The 25663-nt window shown below is 35.2% G+C and overlaps 1 protein-coding gene and 1 long non-coding RNA gene across 2 annotated transcripts in view; one reads left to right on the top strand and one right to left on the bottom strand.

Moving 5' to 3' along the window:
* The window catches only part of LOC117432288 (ethanolamine kinase 1-like), a 72886-nt gene extending 48897 nt beyond the window's left edge, over positions 1-23989 (top strand). The window contains exons 7-8 of the mRNA XM_034053975.3: positions 14163-14236; positions 22968-23989. Of these exons, the coding sequence (XP_033909866.1) occupies positions 14163-14236; positions 22968-23037 (144 nt within the window). The 3' untranslated portion in view covers positions 23038-23989. The remainder of the gene's footprint in view (positions 1-14162; positions 14237-22967) is intronic.
* LOC131701817 (uncharacterized) overlaps positions 10723-25663 on the bottom strand; it is a 32038-nt gene continuing 17097 nt past the window's right edge. Inside the window, exon 3 of the long non-coding RNA XR_009309033.1 lies at positions 10723-11537. This is a non-coding gene — a long non-coding RNA (uncharacterized LOC131701817). The remainder of the gene's footprint in view (positions 11538-25663) is intronic.

The raw sequence follows: 25663 nt of genomic DNA, 5'->3' as shown, positions 1-25663 counted from the left end.
TTGTGATGGGACTTATTTCTAGTGTTTTATTTTATTTTTTTTCAGTTTTCTTTTAGATAGAAAGAAACCTCTGCACCCCTTCAAAAATATTTTTGGTAAAGAGTGTGAAGATTACTTTTAACTACAAACTTTGTGGACAGCATAAAAACTGACTAGTCTTGAACTGAAACTCTGACTGTCAAATGCCTGATTGTGACTTTTTACAACTCAAGTACTGGTTGGTGGCAGTAATGGTGCCGATTGTGATGTAAGGGATTTGCATTAGAGTATTTCAGTAGAAGTAATATAAGAAAAAAGCTTCTTCAAGGAAAGATGGTAATTTCTATTAATGCTGTATATTATATATATATATATATATATATATATATATATATATATATATATATATATATATAGCCAAACTGCCTAATGTATATATAAATGGCTAGGTTGTATGAAGAAAAGCAAGCCATAAACACCAGTGAACAGTTTCACCTGGTCGAGTGGACAAATCAAAATGTTACAGCACATCAGCAAGTAAGAAAAGGCTTAGATGCATAGTCATTTTAAAAGTTTGATCATACAACATGGATTGTCCGAGTCATATTTCAATCCCAGCGGATTCCTGCAAAACTGTCATTTTTAAAATGTTATTTGAATGCAGTTGACACCTCTAGTTGTTCCTAATGAATATGTAGTTATCAATGCCACACTGTGTTAGGTTTTATTTATTTTGTTACCAAAATGAGCTGTGACACAATGACTGTAATTGTATTACACTGACTAATAAATCTCAGGTGTGCAATTAGAAAAGGTGAAGTCTGTGGCGTGTTCAGCAGACCCTCTGGCACTGGTGGCACCGTGCCATGCAGTCAGCGGAGAACAAGAGGCTGTCAGGCTATTCATTGGTGACAACAGGTTACTGCTAACCAGACTTAACTGAGCAGTAATAAGGCTTTATGGGGAGCTGTGCTGAAAGATGTGATCGCACCTCTTAATGTGACTCTGTGGCTGTGTTAGTTATAGCTAAATTACATTATTATGACTTCATTGTTGAATCCCAATTCTCTTAATTATAGCCTAGAGATCTATTATTTGATTTTATCATGCCGAGTGCTTTTCTTCTAAATCATGTAATCTCTTAGAGCTCATTAATGTCGGGTTTAGCACAGGCAGGGTGTTGGTATGGTGCCAAGCAGAGTCACATTTTCAAATTTACACCACAGTAAATGTTACAGAGGTCCGTTCCTCGCTAATTATTTTACAAAAGAGGTAAAGGAGAAAGCAATATAATGGGGGGGGGGGGGGGGGGGGCACGACGACGACTTTGGTTTAAACTTTTAAAGTCTTCTGCCACAGAATGTTTAAGTGGTATATAGATTCCTGTTTATTAACATAACCAATATGTTTCTAGTAAGACTGAGACGATGCATCGTATCGTTTAACAACTATCGATAGTCAAGCATGTGCATCGTTTTTTTGTAAAGGGGTTAAGCAAAGGGAAACTTTTTTTTAATTTTTTTTTTTTTATTAAATTTGGAAATCGGCAATTCTGTTTTGCATTATGCGCAGAGCTTCTCTGTCCCCTCAGGTCTGACTCACGGAATATGCATGCTATTGAGCGCACCTTCTTCACCACCTGCGAGTGTTTATGATGGGACTGCATCTGTGCAAACAGGAGTCTTCAAAGTAAACTGAGCAAGTTAAGAGCGTTGTGCTAGAATTACAAATACTGTATCGACCGAGCTACAATGGCTTCCGATGTTTGACAATTATTTTCTAAAGTAAAATGGCAAGAAAGAAAAGTAAAGAAAGTAATGTTTGTTATACTCCGGCAACACAACTCATTTGCGTGACCATTTAACGCACTAGCCTTTTAAAAATGTGCATTTATAAAAAAAAAACCAAAAAAACAATTACGTTTTCAACCATAACATCTGCGTTTTTACATATTGCATCAGCATATTTATATTATTTTCCAGTGTAACTAGTTCAAATTAACGAAGTTAACATGCAAAACAACACACAGTATAAATCATGGTAGTAGAAACAGACAAGCTTATGAAACGTTTTCCTTTGAAAAATCCCCCGTTAAAATTAGCAGGTACGTTCGCAGTGCTATATGGGATACTGAGACCTCCGCTGCCTTTTTTTTTTATAAAGAGCAGTGGAAACGTTGCATTGCATAAAACTGTTTTGTAATATAAACAAATTTATCGGATATGGATGAAAAATGGAAATGTCTTTTACGTCTACGTTTTAGAAAGCCACTGCTTTTATTGTTTTGCGTTTTATTAAAATGTCCTGCGTATATAATTACTATTGTATATATATATATATAAACTGCATAGTACAGTAATCCACAGCTCCACCTGTATTACTGCGTTTTTTTTTATCCTTTCATAACGTCCATGAATCGATGCATCGGCTTTTTTTGGAGCACGATATATCGATAGTGAAAAACTTGGTTTAGCTCCAGCCTTAGTTTCTAATCTAAATATATGAATGGGATTATACTGAATCAGTCTGTTTTTCGCCTTCATAATTGATTTGTTATTGTAAGATTTTAGAACCTGGCACACTTCCACTGCAAGAGAATGCGTTTTTCAGAGCTTCTATTCTCAATATAAACCGTTCCCCTTGCTCGGCCTCGAGCAGGGACTTGGACAGTTTACCCTCTTAATAAAGAACAGGTGCAGGTTTATGTCGTTTTATGACTTTTCCAGCAGAAATTAAAGTGCTGACAGGGCAACAGTGAACTCTGGTGTCAAATGGATTCAGTGTTTTTTCGGGGGGTCAGCTTAGTTTTTTCTTCAGTTTCAATAGCAGGTCATGATGGTAAATACTGTACTTCCAGCAGTTTATAAAGACAGAGGGAGAACTTCTTTTCCTTTTCAAATACCAACATCCTCACTCTAAACAAACTCTTAAGGAAAATCCAACATAAGGTGGTTTTTAATAAGTTAATAGGTAATCATTTACAGTATGAGACTGTTGCAAAAGACTTTTCACAACAGTGGGGTTCTAAAATCTGCTGCACAGGATGTGAATCTATAGTGTTGTGGCAGTTGTGATACACTGACTTCACCTTAGTCAAACTGTGGTTATCACACCTGCAATATTATTATTCTAAAATAATTGTTTACTTTGCCATGTCAGACTACAGTATTTAACACTCCAAGCAGCCCTTTCTCCTGGGAAAGAAACAAAAAGAAAATCTGCACTCCTCCCTTGGCTCTCACTCTCCAATCTGAAGTGTAGGTGACTGTGAGACAGCTAAAATTCAACCCAGTACAATTTGAATGTCAACTGAGGACAGCAATCAATCCAGCGCCTCTCAGGAAATGCATGTTAGCAGCCTTAACCTGCTAATTAAAATGTATTCATCTTTATCTGCCCACCTCAGCAATACCTTAAACAAAGTTAAGCCTCAGCAAATTGCAAAAGGTAATAGATTCCAAGACTGCAATATGACACACAAGTGGAAATATTTGTTTTGTTTTGTTTTTATTTAGCAAATTGGCTTTAAGTTATTTTTGAGATAACTCGGATCTGCTCTAAAATAGCACAGGAAATTGATATACACTTTCACAACAAATTACACACTGATAAGGGACAGATTTTGAATAAAAGCTATTTTCTCAAATACAGTAATTGACAGTACAACTTCCAGGGCTGTAAAAGCAAGCATCAAAATGACCACTTTAGCAGTGTTATTTGTAACGTATAAAACTTTCACAACCTCATCCTAAACCAGCACACCACATATACCGTACTGTACAAGCACTTCAAGAAAACCTGAACTTTAGAAATGTTGAGGTGGAAATGTTAAACTAGGCCCCTGTTTGAAAAGTTTAGGTACTGTATGGTGTTTTGGTTTTAGTTTAGAAAAGGGAATTCAATACTAGGGTAACTGATGATAGTCATCCTGTTTCCAATTTGAAGCTGCTATGACATATACATTTAAAATAAGAAAGTTTCTTTAGTACCCATTTGTAGTAAATGAGAGAGAGAGAGAGAGAGAGAGAGAGAGAGAGAGAGAGAGAGAAGTGTTTAGTTTACAACTGCCTGTAAAACCATGGGAAGGTCTTGTTGGCAACCAGAAGCTGGACAACACTGGTCTACTTTAAGCAAACACTGAAAGCATTGGACAATGATGTATTATGCTGTTTATACTGCAACAACTTGAAATGAAAAAAAAAACATTTTGTGAACATGGAGTACATAAACATACTGTTGCACCTCTCAGGAAGTTTACACAGGATTAAACAAATTCAATTTTTCCAAGTTTCACCTCTCTCAAACATGGCCAGTGCTCCAGTAAACATGGTTACAAACTACTTTGGTAATGTGTTTTATTTGAAGTCATTTAAAAAAGGGCAGATCTGTGGAGATGCAGTTTTTATTTGTTGGGATTACGAAATTCAAGACTTTAATTGTCAATTAATTTCTTGCCTCTAGTACTGCTTTTGAAACCATGCATTGTGTGGGTCAGAACCTTGGCTGGTTCCCCGGCATCAGTGTACAGCACAAGACGAGAGTCTGAATAAGCATATGCATGTAGAAAAGTGGACTAAACTGTTTGAGTAATGTCAAAAACTGAAGTTTGTCATTATCAACAGATGATTGTAAGTGCACTCCATTCATTGATAAGTTCTTAATTCAAGTTGCAAATTACTAACATTCCAGTTGATGAAACATGGGTAGGTGACATGTAATATTGGTTCTGTGGGTGAAAAATACTCAGGGCTTTTAAAGGACATCTTCAAATTTCAGTGTCACTGTGTCCCCCCCCAAGAATAGTATCTTAAGTTCTAATGTAGCCCAGATAGGAGAGTGCCCCCTATTGAGTAACAGCCATCACTACAATTCCTTGTTAGTGTTCTATCCATATACTGTACAGTACATTGGAAGCACCTCTTCCAATGTGGCATAAACTGGTATCACAAACACAGGAGCTCAGCAATAGAGTTGCCCCAATTACCAGTTGAGGTCGAACATAGTTTATATTTTCTTTTATATTCAACAATGCAAATTGCAATTTAGCTTAAAACCTTAATAAATCTACTCATTTATTAGGCGATTATTTCCAAGTTTGATTTCTCCCATTTTATGAACTGCCAGCCAGCCTTCCCAAAAGCGTTTTATATAACCCTCCCCATGACGAGGAGGGTCATTGGTAACTGTTCTCACATTATTAAAAATCTTATTCTATTTAACAGCATACTGTATGACACTGGTGTTAAAATCGACAGATTTTTACTTGAAATATTTCATAGAAAATATGATCACATTAACCGGTTGCACAATTTTTCAACAAAAACGTTGTTCACATATTTAGTCTATTGCCTAACTTCTGTTTTTTTTAGTTAACTACTGAATAATATTCAACATTTTAAACAGAGTTATGTTCAGGTTAAGCAGTAAAGCAACCCCCCTCTGTAAGACGGCTCATTCTTTCTGGGCTGGCATTTTTAATAGGAAGCTGATATGGTATTATGCGACACCACGGAATGTGCTGAATCTGCAGGCAGGCTGAACAGCACGACAATGCCTTTTTTGTGTGTTTTCCCTAAACGTTCCCCCTTTTTTTAATACAGGTGCTGCCTTAGATTATAAATGTTTTCACAATTTTATTAATAAAATAATGAAATTATTGTAGACTTCCTCTTCAAGAACCATTAACTTAATACACTATAATGAATTTGCAGATAGCAGATTCCAAAAACAACACTGGAGGCTAGTGTATCTTAAACACAAGGAGCAGCAAGTATAGTTATTGAAGGTTTCTCAACACAGTGCAGTACACGGCTCTGTCACAGTTGTAATTGAATAGTTCATGAATACCCAGTTACAAGTTCCCGCCTATCCTAGTAAGTCAAGTCTCTTCAGCAGTCCTCGAATACCAATCCTATTGCCTGTATGCTGTTGTTAGGGATGCCACTCAAAGCTCACCACTCCCCGATTCCATCCAATTCTGCTACAGTTTCCATGAATTGTACCTAGTATTCCCGTGATGACATAACCGTAACGTTGTCATTTTGTCTACGTACAGCATGCAATTTATGTTATTAAACTTTCCTACTGAGGAAAGTTTTTTTACCTCCACTAATATTTCATAGACCATTTCAGCGAGCAACTTCATATTTTTAGTGTTACGGAAACGCTTCAGGCAAAATCTATAGATGGCATTCCTCTTTGATTATGCACCCAGGGGATGCTTTGTTTTTGTCATCAATCACAAGCAAATATCCAAACCGTATTATTCAATGCATAAGAAGCATGTGTGTAGTGTCAGAGTTTGACAACTGTCTTGCTTGTTTTTAACATACAGACCAATGCAGTATTGCAATGGTTTAAAACTGGTAATTGAATTGTTAAATGATTTTACATACACATATAAGTTCCATAAAATGTTTAGACTTCTTTTTGAAAATGTATTTCAATACATTTCAGGCTAATAACACAGGCCTTTTTTTGCCCACACTTCAGGTTTCTTGAAAAGTCGTTTTACTGTTTAAAACGCTGCTGGTTGTACACACTGCAACATCATTGTGGAGTGTGGTGCAGTGGAATATTTAAAATGAAAAGTTCTTAACTTTCAATTTCTACAAAAAGATCCAACAGCTAATTTTTAAAATCACGAGGTACTTCTCGTGAGTCAGTTCTGGTGGATTCTGCGATATGCAATATTAATAATAACACTATGTAACACAATTTTTGTTCCTGGGTAGTAAGTGTTATTTCCTAATTGCTTATGCCTCAAAAGTATAGAAAATGGCTATTATTCCCCACAAACTTTGCTTTTGTGACCAGGACAGTGATATTTTGAAATTTACCTATTTCCAATGAGAAAACGGGCAAATTTGTGTCTTTTCGTTCACATAAAGTCAGAAAAAAACAACATATGAATCCAAATTAACATGTATTTATACTAAAGTAATACAAAAATGACTACAAAAGATTTAGAAGTGAGTAATTTTTCGAGATTTACGATTATACTGTAAATCACTTTCACAAATCAGCCCCCAAATGTGTCTCCCATTATATTCTCGTTATACTGTCCTTGGTAGCGGAATTCATCCAATATATCCTGGTGGAAGCGCTCGCCTTGCTCCTCCGAGTACGCTCCCATGTTCTCCTTGAATTTATCAAGATGAGCATCAAGGATATGGACTTTGAGGGACATCCTACAGCCCATTGTGCCATAGTTCTTCACCAGAGTCTCAACCAGCTCCACATAGTTTTCGGCCTTCTGATTGCCCTGGAAGCCCTGAACCACTGTGACAAAACTATTCCAAGCCGCTTTCTCTTTACTAGTGAGCTTCTTAGGGAATTCATTGCACTCCAGGATCTTCTTTATCTGTGGTCCGATGAAGACACCGGCTTTGACCTTTGCCTCAGACAGCTTAGGGAAGAAGTCTTGAAGGTACTTGAAGGCTGCCGACTCCTTATCTAGAGCTCTGACAAATTGTTTCATAGGGCCCAATTTGATGTGCAGTGGTGGCATCAGCACCTTCCGGGGGTCCACCGGTGGCTCCCATTTGACGTTGTTCCTCCCCACAGAGAACTCGGTCCGCTGTGGCCAGTCCCGCCTGTGGTAGTGCGCCTTGGTGTCCCTGCTGTCCCAAAGGCAAAGATAGCAGGGAAACTTGGTAAAACCGCCTTGGTGACCCATCAGGAATGCCACCATTGCAGCCTCTTGATGCCATCTCAGAAAAATGCAGATATGTATCCACTTAGGCAGCTGGAACTAAACTGAACTGGTGGGCTTAAGGCCCCTGTATTTATACTACTATTTATATTACTGGAAAGTTCTAGAAAGTTCTAGAAGTTACTCCAAGTTTACTCAGCACTGAATCTATCTGGAATGTTCTGGAAAATAGGTAAATTTCAAAATATCACTGTCCTGGTCACAAAAGCAAAGTTTGTGGGGAATAATAGCCATTTTCTATACATTTGAGGCATAAGCAATTAGGAAATAACACTTACTACCCAGGAACAAAAAAAAATAAAAAAATTGTCACACGGTGTAATAGATGGTGCTGCAGCTTTAATGTTATTGCATCCTCGAAGCATGAACACACTATAGCCAAATTGTAAAGACATAGAGGTAAGTAGAAACACATATATAGACAGCAGTGTGTCCATAAACTGTCGAGCAACATAAATCAGTTTTATTTCATTTTGAATTCCATTACTATAATACGTGCTGATTTCATTTACTGGTACATATTTTTGTATACGGGTGGGGGGAATCAAGTTTTGATGTAAAGTGATTCGGAAACCCTTGCAAGAGAAGCTATGGTTACCTGCCAAGTTTTCATGTGGTTTGAAGAACAATTTTCATTCCTTGGAAGCCTATGTCATGTTGGTCCATTCCAAAAGTGCTTTTATTACTTCGTACACAATGAATTGAATTGTCTTAGAGATTTTAGAGTGGTGTGGCAGTGTCTTTAAATTACAAATAAATGATGATAAAGTGTTTTCTTTTGAAAGAACCCATCTGCAGCCAAAACTCAGGAACACTCTGAAAAGGAAGCTAATAATATCTTGCAGATTTATACTGCGGAGAGACTTCTGAGACACAAGCAAATTTGTCTAAATCCCATTTAGGAGATGCTCTTTAAAATTGGTGTCTCGTTGCTCTGAACGTCTTTGCATCTCAGCTCATTTTTTACTGGTTTATCTCAAGAAATGTATGAGCGTTAAAGAGTTGGTTGGCACTGTTTATGGTTTCAAAGCTGCAGAAATTATACCAACATTATGAAATATCCAGCTGATATCTGAACTAAGATCCACCAAGTAGTCTGTTTGTTAAGCTGTTGTAGATGAAAGGTGTAGACACAGGTCTGCCTTAAACTTATCAAATGATTTACAGTTAACGAAAACACAGGGATCATAATGATAGTGCATATTATGGCTATACTCGTTGCAGACTGGTAAATAAGTTCTCCTTAATTAGAAACACAGGTTTTCAAGGAGTTGATCAGTATTTTATTTGGTCAAGTGTATTTAGCCTTTTCTTGCCAGCTCAAGGCTTACAGTGCAGGGTTTGTGCTTGAACAAAACCCTCACTGTAGTACAGCATGGGTCAGGCTAAATAAAATGTTGAAAATTAGTTCCAAATTGTGTATCACACTTTAACCGAGAAGAGTTTTATATTTCACTGATTCACTGTTACGAGTGCATGCCCCAGCACATACTATTCGTGATGGTAGATTTAGGAGTCATTATTTGATTTTACTGTCTAGTCAAAGTTATTTACAATATGGCTTTAAAGTAATGGGAATCATGTCAATCAATCAAAAATGATAAAAAGGCACATTAGTGCAGTGTTTCACAATGGAAAGGTGAGAGTCAGAGAGGCATTGTTGTTCAGGTTTATTCTAAGGCCTATTCTGATGACCTAATGTCTGGAAAATAAAGTTTAGTGGTTAATAATTTCATTATTTGGGGGGGACAAATGAGATTCAGCTGTGTTGAGTAATCCAATTAAACAGATAAGCAGAAACCAAACAGCAATAATTTGTTTACACAGGTCCCATGCTGACAATATTTTAATTTTGGTTTTGACTCAGGTATAAGGGTGTTATTTGAATTTTCTAAAGCTTGCAGTAAGCCTCATTAAAAACTGTATTTAGAACAAAGATGTATGCCCTATATAAAACCTGTTAGTTAACCCCATCTAGTAAATTATATAAAAGTACTCTATCCTCCAATGCAGTAGAACATTGAACCTACTAGATGATGAAGACGTATTTCCATAGCTTGTTGCAACTGGGCAATGGTGTTGTTTTTAGATATCTTTGTAAGCATTTTTGTTTCGTCATCAAAATAAGAAATGTAATCCTAGATTTAAAATAATGGATGGCATTGACATTCTATTGGTATTGTTAAATTGTCAATTTTTGAAGTTTTTGAAGTGCTGCTGTTAAGATGGTCAGTATATTATTTACTGTACATTATTATTCCACTTTTCGTTACGCAGAATCATATTTCTCGTAAGTTGAATTTCTACTGTTAGAATGATTACGTGTTATGTCTGGTTTGTTTAATTTCATCATCTGTTGCTGTATTCCAAGACTTTTAAATGTACAGTACTTAGGACTACTACAGCTGTTCTCCTACGAAGGAAACACAGACAGGGATCTAACTGGACTGATTTCACTGAGATATAAGGGGCTGCTTAATGTAGCAGACCAGCTGCTTGACAGCTTTAGTAGGAAGCATAACTCAAGACACAGTAAGCCTCAAATTAACTGTAATTATCCTAGAAAGGGAAAGTATTTACCTTTAGGAAGTTCACTATAAAATATTTCCATTAAGTAGTAATTGTTTCTATTAATTGCTATTATGTCAATAAATGCATTGTTTTTGTGGAATTTCCGTCAAAGGAAACTGCATTCATGGCACAATTGTTCAAGCCTCACGAACATACAGTATATTATTTCTAAAAATGTAGGAATACATTTAAACAAATGTTTATCGCGTGTAATGTATATTTTATCTATGTGTTATAATGTCACACACACTGATAAAGATACCCATCAAAATATTTGTCTGTATGTTACCCAACTTATATTTGTAACTGGTATAAAACTGTTTAACTACCTACAGTAAATACCTATGTATTGATTGTATGTATGTCAATGTGTAAGCCTAAAAAAAAAAAGTATAAACTTCTATTGGGCAGAATTTCAATCCCATTATGAAAGACATATATGCAAGACTGTAAAAGTGTGTGATTGAGGTGACAGAGCAGGCACATTTTATTTTTGTCAAGATACACAATATAGCAGCAGTAAAAGATTGTACAGGTTTGCTTGTGAAATCCATTGAAGTAACAAGCTTCTGGAGACTTTGGTCAAAAGTTACAAGTCTGCTTTCAACAGTCCAATCATGGTTCTAAATCAGTGCTCATAAAAAGGGGGAAAAAAGTAAAATATTTAATATTTATATTATAAAATGCTATATATATTCAATTTATGACTGATAGTGCAGGTTTAGACGTAGATGCTAAGTGCTAGGCAGCATTATAATATTCTACAGTTGAATGGTCAATATAAATCAAGGTCCAACGATACAAGCGTACATCCTATTAAAAGCATACAGTCTGTTACTAAGGCAGAATGGTATGGAACATCCCTCTGAGGAACTTCAGTAACTGATATCAGGCACCTAGCCTTTAAAATATCTGTGGATCTACCATTGTGGCAAATTGCACGATGCTGCCTAATTAACGAAGAACACTAGCTAAATACACTTTCATTAAACGTAATATCTGAACTATCGGAGGTCTAATTTGAAACGGTAATGGAACACTTTAAATATATTGTAGCAAAATATTTACTTCAGTCTTTGTAAGCTTTAAAAAAATAAGAAAAATTAAAATAAAATAAAAGGTATTTTTGTGGCATCTTCCAGAGTCAGAAAGGAAGCTGTTGCTTCCATAGTAATAAAAAAACATCTTAGCTGCTCCAGCGTTGTTCAGTCAGCCAAAGGACTCGGCTACTGCAGGCTGAGGCCAAGTCATGTCCCAGTTATTTGTTCAAGATCTGTAAAAGTAGATATTGAAAACAACTAATACAGTCACAAGTCTCATATTTTATATGTATCCATTTCTTTTTGCAGTAATATCTACATATATCCAATACTTCTGTGTTCTCTTTATTATTAGATAGATGGCAGTCATTATGTGTTTGAATGAAGGAATACTGCAGTTACTTAGAGATTATTCTCCCTTAGTACACGAGTGCGTATTTATCAAGGTGATTTGAGCATGCTGAACCTTAACTCAACATGGCTGTATTATGAACCCTTTGTGCCACATGCAAACAAATGCTCAACTTTATAGCAGAGAGAAATGAAGGAAAGGGGTGAATCAGCCCACCCTCTATCAGCTGTTTCTTTTGGTTTTAGCTTCAGAAAAGCGGTGGAACACATGTATAATATCAGTAGCATCTTGTCATATTATCCTTTTTAAACAGTGCCCAAGGTTTAACAAAGTTTAAAATTTAAAAATATATTTCTTAGATTTTATCATCCAATTTTTTTTTAAAGTTCTGTTTTACAATGTCCTGTCTTTTAATGCTTAAAAAGACACACAGTACTGTGCCTATTTTTTTGTGTTGATCTTGGGATAAATTTTTTTCACATTAGCTAACTTGGTGTTTCATATCCAATTTACGCCAAAGTACACTGTAACTTAATTCAAATCATACTGCCATTCACAGTTACTTATAATTAAAACAAACTCCCACAGCCTATTCTAATATTTTTATGTTTTACCCTTTTAAAAAAAAAAAAAAAAAAAAAAAAAAAAAAAATCTATTTTTTTTGGCACTTATGCTGCGTAGTTCTGCTGGAAGTCCAAACACCAGCATGAAATAGGATAAAGAGAAACCAGCTTTGCAAACTGGAGCACATTAAAGACAAGTCTACTGTGGCACCCGACAGCTTCAGATATCCAAGAAGCTTAAAGGGTCAAATTAGGTGCCACATAACAGTTGGCAAAATGCAAAAATAAATCATAAAGATTGTCTTTAATATGTTTTAATATTGTAGCTCCACATTTCCATTGATGCGAAAGTTAATGTAACAAAATGAAATCACACAGTCAATAGTAATTAATTGTGTGCTAATAGAGAATTTCTGTTGCGCAAAATGCAACACACAGTTACTGTAGATCTGCAAGACCAACCTGAATTTGATGTTTTAGGGCTTGTGTCTCCTGTTGCAATTCTACAGTAGTCAGCAACCAATGATGAATATACCGTCATTTTTCAAATTCTATAAACATAACAAAGTATTCAAACTATGTGCTCGCCTCATTTCGCAATACAAGCCTACAGAAAGACATTTTTAATGCTTTGTTGACTTCTTTTGAATAATTCAGGGTGTTGCAAGTATTGCAGTTTTTCAACATAATCAAGGTTGTTTGCTGTATCACCTTGCAGGAGACAGTCAACGGTCAGAGGGTGATTTCTTTATCTCTATGAGCTGAGAATAATTTGTGATAATGCGTTCAGTTTCACTCCCAAACTGATTGGCCTAGGACGTGTGAATACAAATATCAAAACACTCATGATTATGTTGAAAAATGAATGTGATACATACAACATAGTATACAGTAACAGTAATGTGTTTTGTTGTAAACACTAAAGGGTGTCTGGTGAACCCCCCCCCCCCCTTCAGCTGCCAACAGCATGTAGTTATTACAGTGTTCTCTGAATTACTTGAAAGTGAAACTGAGTCTTCAGTACCCCTGCAATACAGGATGCAGAGTCTGGCATTGAGGTAATAGGGAAGAGTAATTCCAAAGTGCTCTTTCTGTTCTGCACATGATTATGAATCTGCTCATCGAGGCATATGCATATTTACTTTTAATGTTTTTAATTGCTCTACTTTTAACAACACAGTAGAGTAAATAAGCATTACCTTAAATGATATGCTGAAGCAGTACCAGGATGCAGTTTAAGTAGAATTTTCTCAAAATGTCACAGAGAAATATAGACTAGTGTAGTGTATTGTATGTGTTCTATTCTTGGTAATTGACACAGGGTGTATCCATTTTTAACAAACAGATTTTGATCCCATTACATGCCTCATATAAAAGGACAACCCTATTCTACATAACAGCTTACAATTTAATGTATTAGCTCAAAAATGCTGAATATACATTGAAAAAATAATGCTGATATAAACCCACACCTTAATAATCAAACACGTCAGGTGAGTTATAATATCACGTTGTGTTTTGTTTTTTTTTTACTCCCCAAATCTGTTCTAAAGTGACTCCTACCTTGTCAAGTAATCCATTTGGCTAGCAAGATTGGTGCTACCTCATTTACAAAGAAAGCTCTTGTGGTGTAAATTGGCACCCGTGTTGTGATGGATATTTTTTATTTTTTTTATTTTTTTTATTTAGCAGATGCCTTTATCCAAGGCGACTTACAGAGACTAGGGTATATGAACTATGCATTAGCTGCAGATTCACTTACAATTACGTCTGACCTGAAAGACGGAGCACAAGGAGGTTAAGTGACTTGCTCAGGGTCACACAATGAGTCAGTGACTGAGGTGGGATTTGAACCGGGGACCTCCTGGTTAGAAGCCCGTTTCTTTAACCACTGGACCACACAGCCTCCTATTTTCTTAATGACTCCTTTTTCTTTGTTTAGGTTTCACACTTTTCCTGGGGCCTCTGGGCTCTTCTCCAGTCCAGATACTCCACGATTGATTTTGATTTCCTGACGTAAGTAATCCATCGCTCCTGGATAAGTGAACGAGAACTTAAATCAGGCCTCACTTTGGCACATTGTTACTGATATTGTACACGCTAATGCAAATGAAGTAGCACGTCTAAATCCTGTCGTTTTGTTTTGTTTTGTGTGTTTCCAAAACCCACAGATGGGATTCATTTTCACTCCGCTCAAGAATGTAAACGATACAACAATATTAAAGGACATTAAAACAACTTGATGACATTTTGGTCACAAAATAATGAAGACTGGCATATAAGCTAACAGAAAGGGTAAATCAATCTAAAGAAAAATGTCAAGAAATGGTTATTGTGCTGATTCTGCTAGCCAGTTAAGGTACACCTGAAGCTCTAGGCAACTTTTTATCACAGCAGCACTCCATCAAAACCATTTCAGACAGCTTTATCTTCAAGCATAAGGGTTGTACGTTGTCTTATGTAAAACCATGTCTGTGTTCCACCCCAGCCATTATTCTTCCTCTTTTTTTTTCTGTGCTAACAGGCTAATGAAACTGCACTCCACCACTAGCAGTTTCCAGCCTTAGCGGTTACAGTAATTGTTCATGACAATGGCAACCTTCACTATGTGTGGTTTCCTGCACACATCTGGATCGTTTACAGAGCCCTTTTCCCTGATAGGAAATGCAATCCGAGATGTGTGAAAACAGTGTGTATATTGTAGTTTAATTGGCCCGCACTGTTGCTCATCCCCAACCCGGCGCGTGTGCTGTAGGGTGTCTGTTCCACAACAGGAAAGAATAAAGCCAGGCTCAAATCATAGGCAATTCATCAAATATGGTTGTTGGAGTTCTGTCTTTCAAGCCCTGTTTCCCTGCCATATGATCTATATAAACCAAATTACTGCTGGCTCCATTACAGGACTGGAGGCGCCTAGGGCGAGCATATAATGGAAGCCAAATGCGAGTGACAATAGAGGGATCGCAGAGAAGAATGGAAAACTTTTTTTTTTTTTTTTCCCCTACAGTAGATATTTCATTTGATTTATAAAAAATAAATAAAATACAAAAAAAGTATAATATAATCTATTTGGCAAGGCAATCATTAATTTACATTTCCAGACTTGTGTGACAAGCCCATTATTTTAACAGAATCATATGGGAAGGCTATCAGATATCTTAAGCTATTTTAAATATTTCTGAATTAAAATGTGGGGACTATGCACACGTCAGCTGTATTCATGTTTGAGAATTATGACTGCTTATTTGCCTGTAATTAAAAAATGTTTAAAAAGGTTCCCATTGAGAATGTTCAACGCACAAGTTAAATATTAGTGTAAACCACACAGGTTAAGCAATGCACAGTGTGCACAAACTATCAACTATGACTGGCCTTTTCAAAACTCTTCAATGCTCATCCTTATTCAATTAAAATGTCCAATTACTTTACATTTACAAAGCACTATTTAACTGAATTGAATTTTTTTTGTAAGTCTTCGACTAGAGCCCTGTATGCAGTACTATTGGTATGTGTACTTTTTTGGAGCCCAAAAAATCTACAGTAATAATCAAATACTGAAATAAAATGCTTAGTGACTAGCACTGGATTAATTTGTATAATATACATGTCAAATTAGAATATGACATTATAGTAACATAAACTTCATTTGTAATCTGAAATCTTGCCTTCAGTCCCCCAGGAAACATTATCTGACATTAAAAGCTGTTTAGAAGTTATGCTAAAATAGTTTTGTACATTTGTCTAGGAAAATAACTTAATTGTTTCCCTTATATAAAAGTAGATAGTATTTTAAGCTTTTTTAAACTGAAAGGAAATTCTCTGTAATCTGCAAATAGTATTGAATTTGTAGTGTTCATGAGCCCGGTAACTGATTTAAAGTGATACTGGCTCTAACTGCTTTGCAATTTTTCCTTCTGTTTGAAGGTTTGGAATAAGTTGAGTAAAAGATTACCAGAACCACAGTTCAATTAGGAACATGAAATATGGTCAGTGAGGTCATACAATCCAGCATACGGTTATTCTCAATTTAAAAGAAACAAAAGAACATTGTTAAAATGCAGCCTTTTGTCAACTCTGCTCTAACGCACGACACATTTCATTTCATCAATTTTATTTCCAGCGAAACTACAATTTGGAAATCAAGTTTCAAAATGCATTCTTTTAATGTAACACACCCATCTAGTATTGCAGTTATACCCTGCGTTTGCTCAAGATTTTGGACTTTTCTAGTAGAAGCATTTACAGAAGTCATGTTTAAAGTGTACTCTGTGTTATATGCAGGGAATTTTCATAAAAAGCTAATTAATAATAATAATAATAATAATAAATTAATTTTAAAATCAAGTTAAGAGGAGTTGGTCGTCGCCCTTCAAACAGAGGCAGCCACTCAGGATTGGTCTGCGCATGTTTTGGGGGTGTGTGGTCTTTCCTTGTATACTAAATATAAGCAAATGAGCATTCCACACATATGCCACTATCTCCAAAATTAACATAAATCAATACACTGCTGTGCAAAAGTTTTAGACACATTCAGGAGTTACACTATATATCGATGTTATGAGCATCAACAATTTACAATTTAAAGCCTTCACTGGTGTTTTCCACGATTATAACAACTTTGACTGTTATTAATACAGCTTAGTTTGGGTGAGAAGAAACCAAGCTTGTCATTTAGCAATCTGTAATTCACATTGATCAGGATCTTCAAAAACTTGTGATCACAACAACTCAAAGTAAACTACACATGAGCAGCTAATATGAAGTGTTACAGTAGCTAATCCGTTAGATTTACCTAGTGGTTCTCAACAGGGGAGCGCGAAGCAATCCGAGGAGGGGGCACGAGAAGCCTCCAAAAAAGCATTTTTTTTTTTTAAATGTATACGAGACATGAGGTTCTGTAGATGGCGTGGGTTGATTCTATGGTAGTATTAAAGTAGGTTGATTTTATGGTAGTATAACCACACCCCCACCCCCCCCAAAAAAAAATTAGCAAAATGTCTAAGACTTTTGCACAGCAGTGTAAATAAAATCACAATTATAAAATCCATTTCATGTTTTTACAAGTAAAAAAAAATAATATATTTAAGAAAAACATACAGTAATAAGATCTGACATATGGCTTGTAATGCTTTAGCGTCAGAATATTGTACTAGATCATATTTTGGTGCAGAGAAAGACCATCACTTTGTCACCAATATGTTGCTTGAACCAGCAGCAGTACCCCTTGTATTTTCCCTGAGGAAAACCTTTAGTTCAGCAGTACATTTATTCTGAATAACACCATCTTCCATTCAGTGTATCTCAACAGATTTGTTTTAATCTGTTTTGTTACATCAACACACCCAACAAACAATTATTGTTCATATATAATAGATCAATACTTTATAGAGCAACATACTGTAGTCAGTGAAATGTATTAACACATAGTTATTTTCCTGTCTCATGAGTTTTATTGATGATCTTCAAATGTCTCTTAAGGAAAGTACATCTATTTTTGCCGTTGGAACACTGTGCACACATATAATTCTATTAAAAAGGATTGAATTATGACAAAGCCAATTGAACGAGTGACTGAACCTTAAAACATGACAAATAAAATTAATTATTGTATTACACATTCATCATCTATATTGGATTATGGCTCTAATTCGGATCATTAATGTTTTTGCATTAATGCCTGGAAACAGTTGGAACAGTCTGATGTGATCAATGGAATGATACAGCTGATGATCAAACAGTCTTTATTATCTTGACTTTACAAGATTAAAGTCATCTTTCCATACACAAATTTCAGTAAATGTTTTTGGTTCTAGTGAATTTAAACTACATTTAATAACTGCAAGATTTTTTGCCTTTAATAATAGTATTACTTATTAAAACACCAAATAAATAAATAAATACATAGAATTAAATAATCATTTTAATTTAATTAAAGCTTATTTATTTATGTTCTACCAAGTCACTTAATTAGTTTTAGATTAAAAATCAGGCTCCTGAAGAAAATAATGGGAAATAAAAAGACTTAAATATGGACACTGCAGATACAGTACTTGTTCAGATATACAGTATATTACATCCCCGCCAGACATGCACATCATTTCAAAACCATTTTCTAAAACAAACACTTCAGCTAGAACCTGCGGGTGGATTCAACCAAAACGTATTGCTCTGGTTTGTATTGGTGTCATTCAATTAATTTCCCAAATATATAGCAGCGTGCAAATTTATTAGAACACCCCATTGCTTCTGTAGTTTTGATTTGTTGCGCATATGAAATCAAACCACTGTTACTGTAAATCTTGGAAAAAATTGTCAATTGTCTAATTTAATTGATGATTTTTAATAGGCCACACATCTAATTTAAAAAATAGTAAGAGAAAAGAAACACACAGCCACACATGGGGAAAATGCAGGAGACGTTTTAAAGGTTGTTTAAGATGCATCATTAAAGCACAAAGTGGTCTAACATTTTCACTCATGAGTGCCTATTTTTTATTTTGTTTGCCTATTTTTGACTGACCAAAAATTGAAATGGTCACACCCCAGAGGTTCTCATGCAGATAGGTATATATAGGATAGCAAATGACAAATCTCGAGGTGGTGGTCTAATAAATTTGCATACTGCTCTAAGTGGATTAATCCCAGATATGCCACTGTGTAAACAAACATCCCAAAAAACCTCAATAAGTAATAATGTAATACATTTCTTTCTTTTAAAACATATATGCAGTATGTCACACCTTTAGTTTAACTGAATGTCACTGTAGAACTGAGAATTAAAGCAGGCACTGACAGATTGAATCCACCCCTATTGGGAGGTGAAAAATAGGATTTTCCTCAGATGTGGACGTTGTATTTATGGAAACCATTCTCACTTTCTAGAGGATCAGTGTAGCCTTCCCTCTTGGCTATTTGTGCATTTAAAACAGCAATACTTTCCATTTAAATCAAGTACAATAAGATTGTGATTAGTAATTAAAAAGGGCATCTCACTTCACAACAATGTCATGCATACACAGAGAGCTATAATCCTTGAAAAACAAACTCTAAAACAATGCAATCAATGAATCTATACACACCATGACATGAAAATGTAAAGTGTCCCAGATATATGCCTCTGGAGTTCTTAAACAGAAGCCAGATCCTGGCAAAAGCTAAATAGGTTTAAGAAGGTTCAGTGAACTGACAATGAGATCAGAAGCCTCTTGACCTCTCGGTCACAGGATCAATACCAGTCAAGGTCGGCTGTGATAGAAAGTCATTTTAATCTGGTGGCTGTAGCCCAATTCCTATTGAACAGACGTCCACATCACTTTTAACGTACTTGCACGTTGCACTGTAGTTATCATGGATTGCAGTGAGGTCACTCTGTGCTTTTATTATTACTAGTTGCATTCATTATTTAGATTATTTCCGTCACACACTCGAACAAACTGCTAAATAGTAAATATATTTTAGGTGTGGAAAAAAACTAGTTCATATTATGATTAGCTCTTTTGTTGTAGGTTATAAGCCTTTTGTAATTTAATGGGACAAGTTTTGAAGATTTTTTACTTGATCAAGAGAATCGCAGGTTTGTACCAAGTATGAAGGCAATATAGCTCAAAGTGTTAGCATCCAGAAATCAAGAAATGTTTGAGATAATAGCAGTTAAAGTATTTCCTACAGCAGCTTTATTAAAAAATGTATATACAAGCTCAGAGGGAAGCTTAATAATAGGAACGCTTGCACAAGCTCTTTATATATAAATAAATGCAGGACTTGAGTGTGTGTGTGTATTTTATATATATATATATATATTATATATATATATATATATAATGTTAAGGGCAAACCCCAAAACTGTCAAAGTCACAAAGGTCTTTCATTCTGGGTTTTAACTCCATCGATCTCAACTCCTTACAACTCCTTATTATTGGTGGTTATTGTGTTATTAATACGCAAGTGTCAATGGGGTTTCTCGTGTTAATTTTTGTTCCGATGTTATACCTGCATTTAAAAAGTTGCGGTCGTAAGAAAAATGTACATGAGAAACCCCATTGACACTTGCGTAGTACCATCGGCAAGAACAGAGGGAAGGTCTGCCTGGCACTCAGAACATGAATGAAGAAACAGAGAGACTGTTTCAGACTCTGCCCGAGAAGCAGTGGGCAGACCGTGGTTTGCCCGGTCAAAGTTATTTTAATTATTTCAAGCTTTGCCAAAAGTCTGCGGGCAATTCATGAATCCCACGGGCAATCTGGGCAATACATTTTATATATATATAATTTGACAATTCTGATATTCAACCAGCACAGTTAGCTTTATTTAGGGCTATTTCAACGTTTTTCTTACCTATGCCATTTATTAACATTTTTTATGTGTTTTTCACAAGTATGTTTAAGAAAGTACACGTGCTGATGTTTTTAAATGTTTGTTGTATAACCATCTGTTTCCTCTAGGCTTTTCTCATCTTTTGTTTAATCTTTCTACTCGTGCTAAGTCTTATCTTCTCTTTCATTACTGACATTTTACCTAATCCTACCTTAATCTTTCATTTCCTTTTTCAGTGGTGAGTGTTTTTTTAAATAAAAGCTGGATTGCAATGGTGTGAATTATTAGCGTTTTACCGTAATCACTTCCTTTTTTTGTATCCCAATGTAATTGCTTTCATGTAGTATTAATAAAACAACTTTTTAATAATGGTGATTAAAATAATAATGTTTTTATTCTGAAATGCAGTGCTATCATAACATGCCAAACCTCTGTTAATGAGAAACTTTTAAAATCAAAGTCAAAGCTACAGTAGCACAAAATATTCAAAGACATGGCTGGCTGAGTTTAAAAGCCTCCTCCAAGTCATTTCATTTCCATCTGTCGTGACAGTTCAAGAGACTTAGGAGTCCCTGCCCTGATCAATGGCTGCAATGCTGAATACATCTTCCTTCATATTACAGGAGGATAAAAGATATAACTGTGTTAATGGATCAAATTAAGCCATGTTTTTAATACATGCCAACAATAAACCCAACATGACAGGACATGTATTTGGTAGAAAGTGTTTTCTTATTTAATTTAATTTTTTTTATTTCAATGTAGCTGCTACCATGCTCAATAATCTTAATTTGGTTTTACACCCCATCACCTCAAAATTCCATTGCTATACCCTGAGTACCCACAGGAAAATAAGCGCATACATATATATTTAGATGTTTTGTGAAGGATAAAAATAATCTTTATTAAATCAAACTTTCCCAGGAGGATTTCAGCAGGCATAACATTTAAATTATCAAAGTAATGTAGCTAAATCAGATGTAATGTCAGATAAAAAAGGTCTTAATTAGAAATCATTAATTAGAAGGTTCCCTTTAAATGAGGAGGTGCACTTAATATTATTATTCAATGTGTCTACGGTAATGTTTCACAAATATCATATTTCCTCTATCACGCAACATGCACCTGTTTTATTCTGCAGTTTTTTAAAAATGTTATTTCTAGTATTATTTTCTTGCTATTTCACAAAGCAGTGCACACTTGTGTATTATATTCATAAGAAAAATGAACGTTAATTAAACATTCTTTTTTAATATCTGAATTAAGATAAAACTTGCAAGTCCAAAAGACAAGTATTTCCTCAAGTGCCTTCATTAGTGTATTTAAACCAAAGGTCTGAATTGAGCAAGACTTTTTTTTTCCTCCAGAAATGTGTAGATGTGTTTAAAACTTAAGAATTTACCAAAGCCAAATTCTATATGCTTGTTGGCTCGCTGGTGTGGTTTGTCATAAATGAAGCCTGCAGACTAGGGAGAAGGGTTAAGCATCATCAGCAATAACAGGACTGATTAGTTTACCACTCTAAATGACCTGGCTTGCCCTACTCAAGAGGTGAAAACCAACAAGAAGAAAATAACAATTCTGTTCATTAATCCTGCGGTTCAAGCTTGATGTTTTTCTGATTGCGTTATTGTAAACGGTTTAAATCAGGCAATTTAGTAAGTATAAAGTAAATACATTATTCACTGGTGTGATGGAGCATAAGGATCCAATTGATAAAACACTAGTTTGATGATGTAATCTCAACGCTTGGGCGCCATACTGCACAATGTGAATGTCCAATGTAGTTTTAAACCAATGTAAAAAATAAATAAGGTCTAAAATGTCCAACTGATAATTATTTATCAAGTTCTTAGAAGGTTTAAAATATTGACATTTTTGAAATATTACTACCAATTATTTCATTGTCTTTTAACCACAAATAGATTACAAACATTGTTTTATTTGTGGATTTCAAAAGCATATTTATCCTACAGTAGATCACTCTTAGCTTTAGATTCTTGGAGCCTAAAGACGATGATAGACATCCGAGTTATGTAGAGACCATGTACATGGATCAGCATGACCACTGGTGTGTGTGCGAGAGGTATTTATATATACCATGTCAAAACAGAAGTGCTGATCAACCAATTAAGATGCAGATATCTCCCAACCCATTTTATAATGCACGCTAACTAATTCCATTCAGATGCTATTGTGATGTAATCTACAGTACCTGAATACAAAATATTAGGGCTCAATTTGAGATGAGGTCCATTGTGTGTTCTGGTGTTACACTCAGATAAGCTTAAGGATTCACATGTACAGACTTAGGGAAACCTACCTCTTAAATGGGACGTATTTGGTGAGGACTAAGAAGGAAACAAAGCCAGCATATGAGCGTTTTAAAAGCACGGTAATGTTAACATGCAAAATGTCTTTCTTTTTTTCTTAGGTATGCAGTGTCGCGTTTCAACTACTACTTTAAGAAGAAGAATGAAACCCTAGCAATGCAATTCCCATAAAGATATCCACAATGAATTTGTTCCTAATGTCTGACTGGAAAATTGATTTGAACAACAACAAAACTGATTTAGTTGCTGCTGATGTAAAAAAAAAAAAAAAAAAAAAAAGTATTCGATGTAACGCATTTTACAAAGTCTTTGAAATGTATCTTTAGTGAAACTATGTTGGGACTACTATGCAACACTGGTTTTAAAAAGGTGGTATAGCAAATTATATGATTACATAAATTTTATCCATTTTGCATTCCATTCTCTATGTAGGTTTCTTAAGTTTCAAAAGTAACACGTTACAACAAATTATATTTGGTACCCAACTAGGTTAATGAAAGCTCCCTGTTTAGGTAGACTGATACTGTTTCCCTTCACCTCATTTCCCCTGTCTTTGGTGTCAGTCTTTCACTGGCTGCAGAGCATGTCAGTTATTAGGGGAAGTAGCGGTTTCTTTAATGATAGAAAAGGCGGCATGGAATGCGTGGGGAAACTGTCAAATCACTCGGTAAAATGACCAAAGGAAGTGAAACACTACATTATCCTGCAAGAAGGCGTTGAATTTGCAGGACAACTGCACTTTACAGGTGAAATTTCTTTAGCCATGCATTACCAGATATAATATCTATCTATAATAAAATGGAAGTGCATGACAATTACTGTGTTTGCTACAAAACTGGTTGGTAATGGTGGGAATGTTAAATTGTTCAACCCAATAAGATAAATACATTTCTTAATGTATTCTTATATCTATTCCCAAGCTTTTATGTGTTATAAATAAATAAACAAACATTATAATTTTGTATTTTTTAATGGAAATCATATCAGTTGTAATAACCTGAAGTTGAATTTGACATACGTTTTTGCTTAATGGCTTGGCTAAATGTTTAGAATGTTTTAGGCCACAATTTAAAAAAAAAAAAAAAGAAACTTATTTGGCAAATTCAATCGCTTTTTAAGCCAATATCCTGTAATTGTTTCCTTATTTTGGCCTGGCAGCTCAAAGCCACAATAATAAAGAGCTATCATAAAAATGTTAAGAGGGTTATTTTCAAATGAGCACAGAAATAAAGTCAATGGGAAATTCTATTGAGTTTAGCTTTGTGTTCATTTTAAAATAACCCGCAAGTTTTTTATGAACAGAAGGTAAATCCATTACTTGATTTCTTCCAAGTTTTTTTTTTTTTTTGGGGGGGGGGGGGGGGGGGGGGGGGGAACGTTATCTACATTGTTTTTTTCAGGATACTTTTCAGCATGTAATATCAAAATAACCTGATTATGACGGTTTCCAGTGATGTGGGGAGGCAGACAGGCAGAATTACTGGGGTGCTTATTATAGTTAATTATAGTTCATCCTCCTGTTTTAAAGTTACTGTACATGAAGCGAAGCGGCAATACTTTCAAACAACTGTACTGTATTACAAGACAATTTATCAAAAAAATAATAAATAAGATATCACTTTTTTTTGTTTGTTTTATTTTACATACAATTACCCATTTATACAGTTGGGTTTTTACTGGAGCAATCTAGGTAAAGTACCTTGCTCAAAGGTACAGCAGCAGTGTTCCCTACCAGGGATTGAACCCACGACCCTCTGGTCAACAGTCTAGAGCCCTAACCACTACTCCACACTCCAGAATGTCAGGTAGCTTTATGAACAGTGTTCACTTTGAAATATACTACATATACCGATATATATATATATAGGTTGTAAACTAAACGCATTTATTTTTTTGTCTGCGCATAATCATTTCTGGCTTGGCTGCATAAATATACTCAAAGTTATCATGTTTCCCTGTTTGTTGAGTGTAAAGAGGACATAACTCATCTAATAACTTCAATAGTATTATGATCTCTTAATGAATACAATGAAAAGCTAATCTCATCTACTACCATACAAATATGTAGAACATTTAAACAATGTAATGCTTCAATGCCCAGGTTATTATGATTGGATTTAAAAGGTGGTAATATGCAGGGGTGGTACGAACTGTAGACAGACTAACTTTATGGAAGAGGATGGTACATTTGATACCTAGCGTTTCCTGTGTACCTGAGTTTCTATTATGTTATTTGTGCTCAATGGGACCACAACAGAATTCAAATGAGCCACCATACCATCCTCTACAACAAGATCTGCTGATGAGTTTCATTGCAGCCGTGACAGGACAATGTAGCACAAATGCCACTTCAGGGGGCATTATTGCTAGTATGAAGCCTTTTTTTATTGTTTATGAAAATATTTCGTTACATGCTTTTTGTACCCAGGATTCAAGGTGTATGCAGTTGTAGTTTGTGTTCATTTTCAAAATTCTAAGCTTAGGGGTATCTACTGGAGGGATATTAAGGCCTTTATATACTTTATATTTATATTTCTTTATATACAGAACACAAAACTTGTAGAGAACTTGTAGAAAAAAAATCAGCCTACCAATCAGACCTGAAATCCAAAATGGCAGGCAGATTGATTGAATTTAACCCCACTTTTGGAGCTGCACAAAATAGGGATTATAATGGAAAGAACATTGCAACCATAACTACCGTCCTGCCATAATATATATATTACACACACACATATTATCTTATCAACAGAAAAGAAAGGCTATATAGCTAAGGTGAATAAGAATATCTACATAG

The sequence above is a fragment of the Acipenser ruthenus genome, chromosome 27, assembly GCF_902713425.1.
Source record: "Acipenser ruthenus chromosome 27, fAciRut3.2 maternal haplotype, whole genome shotgun sequence".
Classification (NCBI taxonomy): domain Eukaryota; kingdom Metazoa; phylum Chordata; class Actinopteri; order Acipenseriformes; family Acipenseridae; genus Acipenser; species Acipenser ruthenus.
The sequence above is the reverse complement of the archived record's forward strand: the minus strand, read 5'-3'. Positions and strand labels throughout refer to the sequence as shown.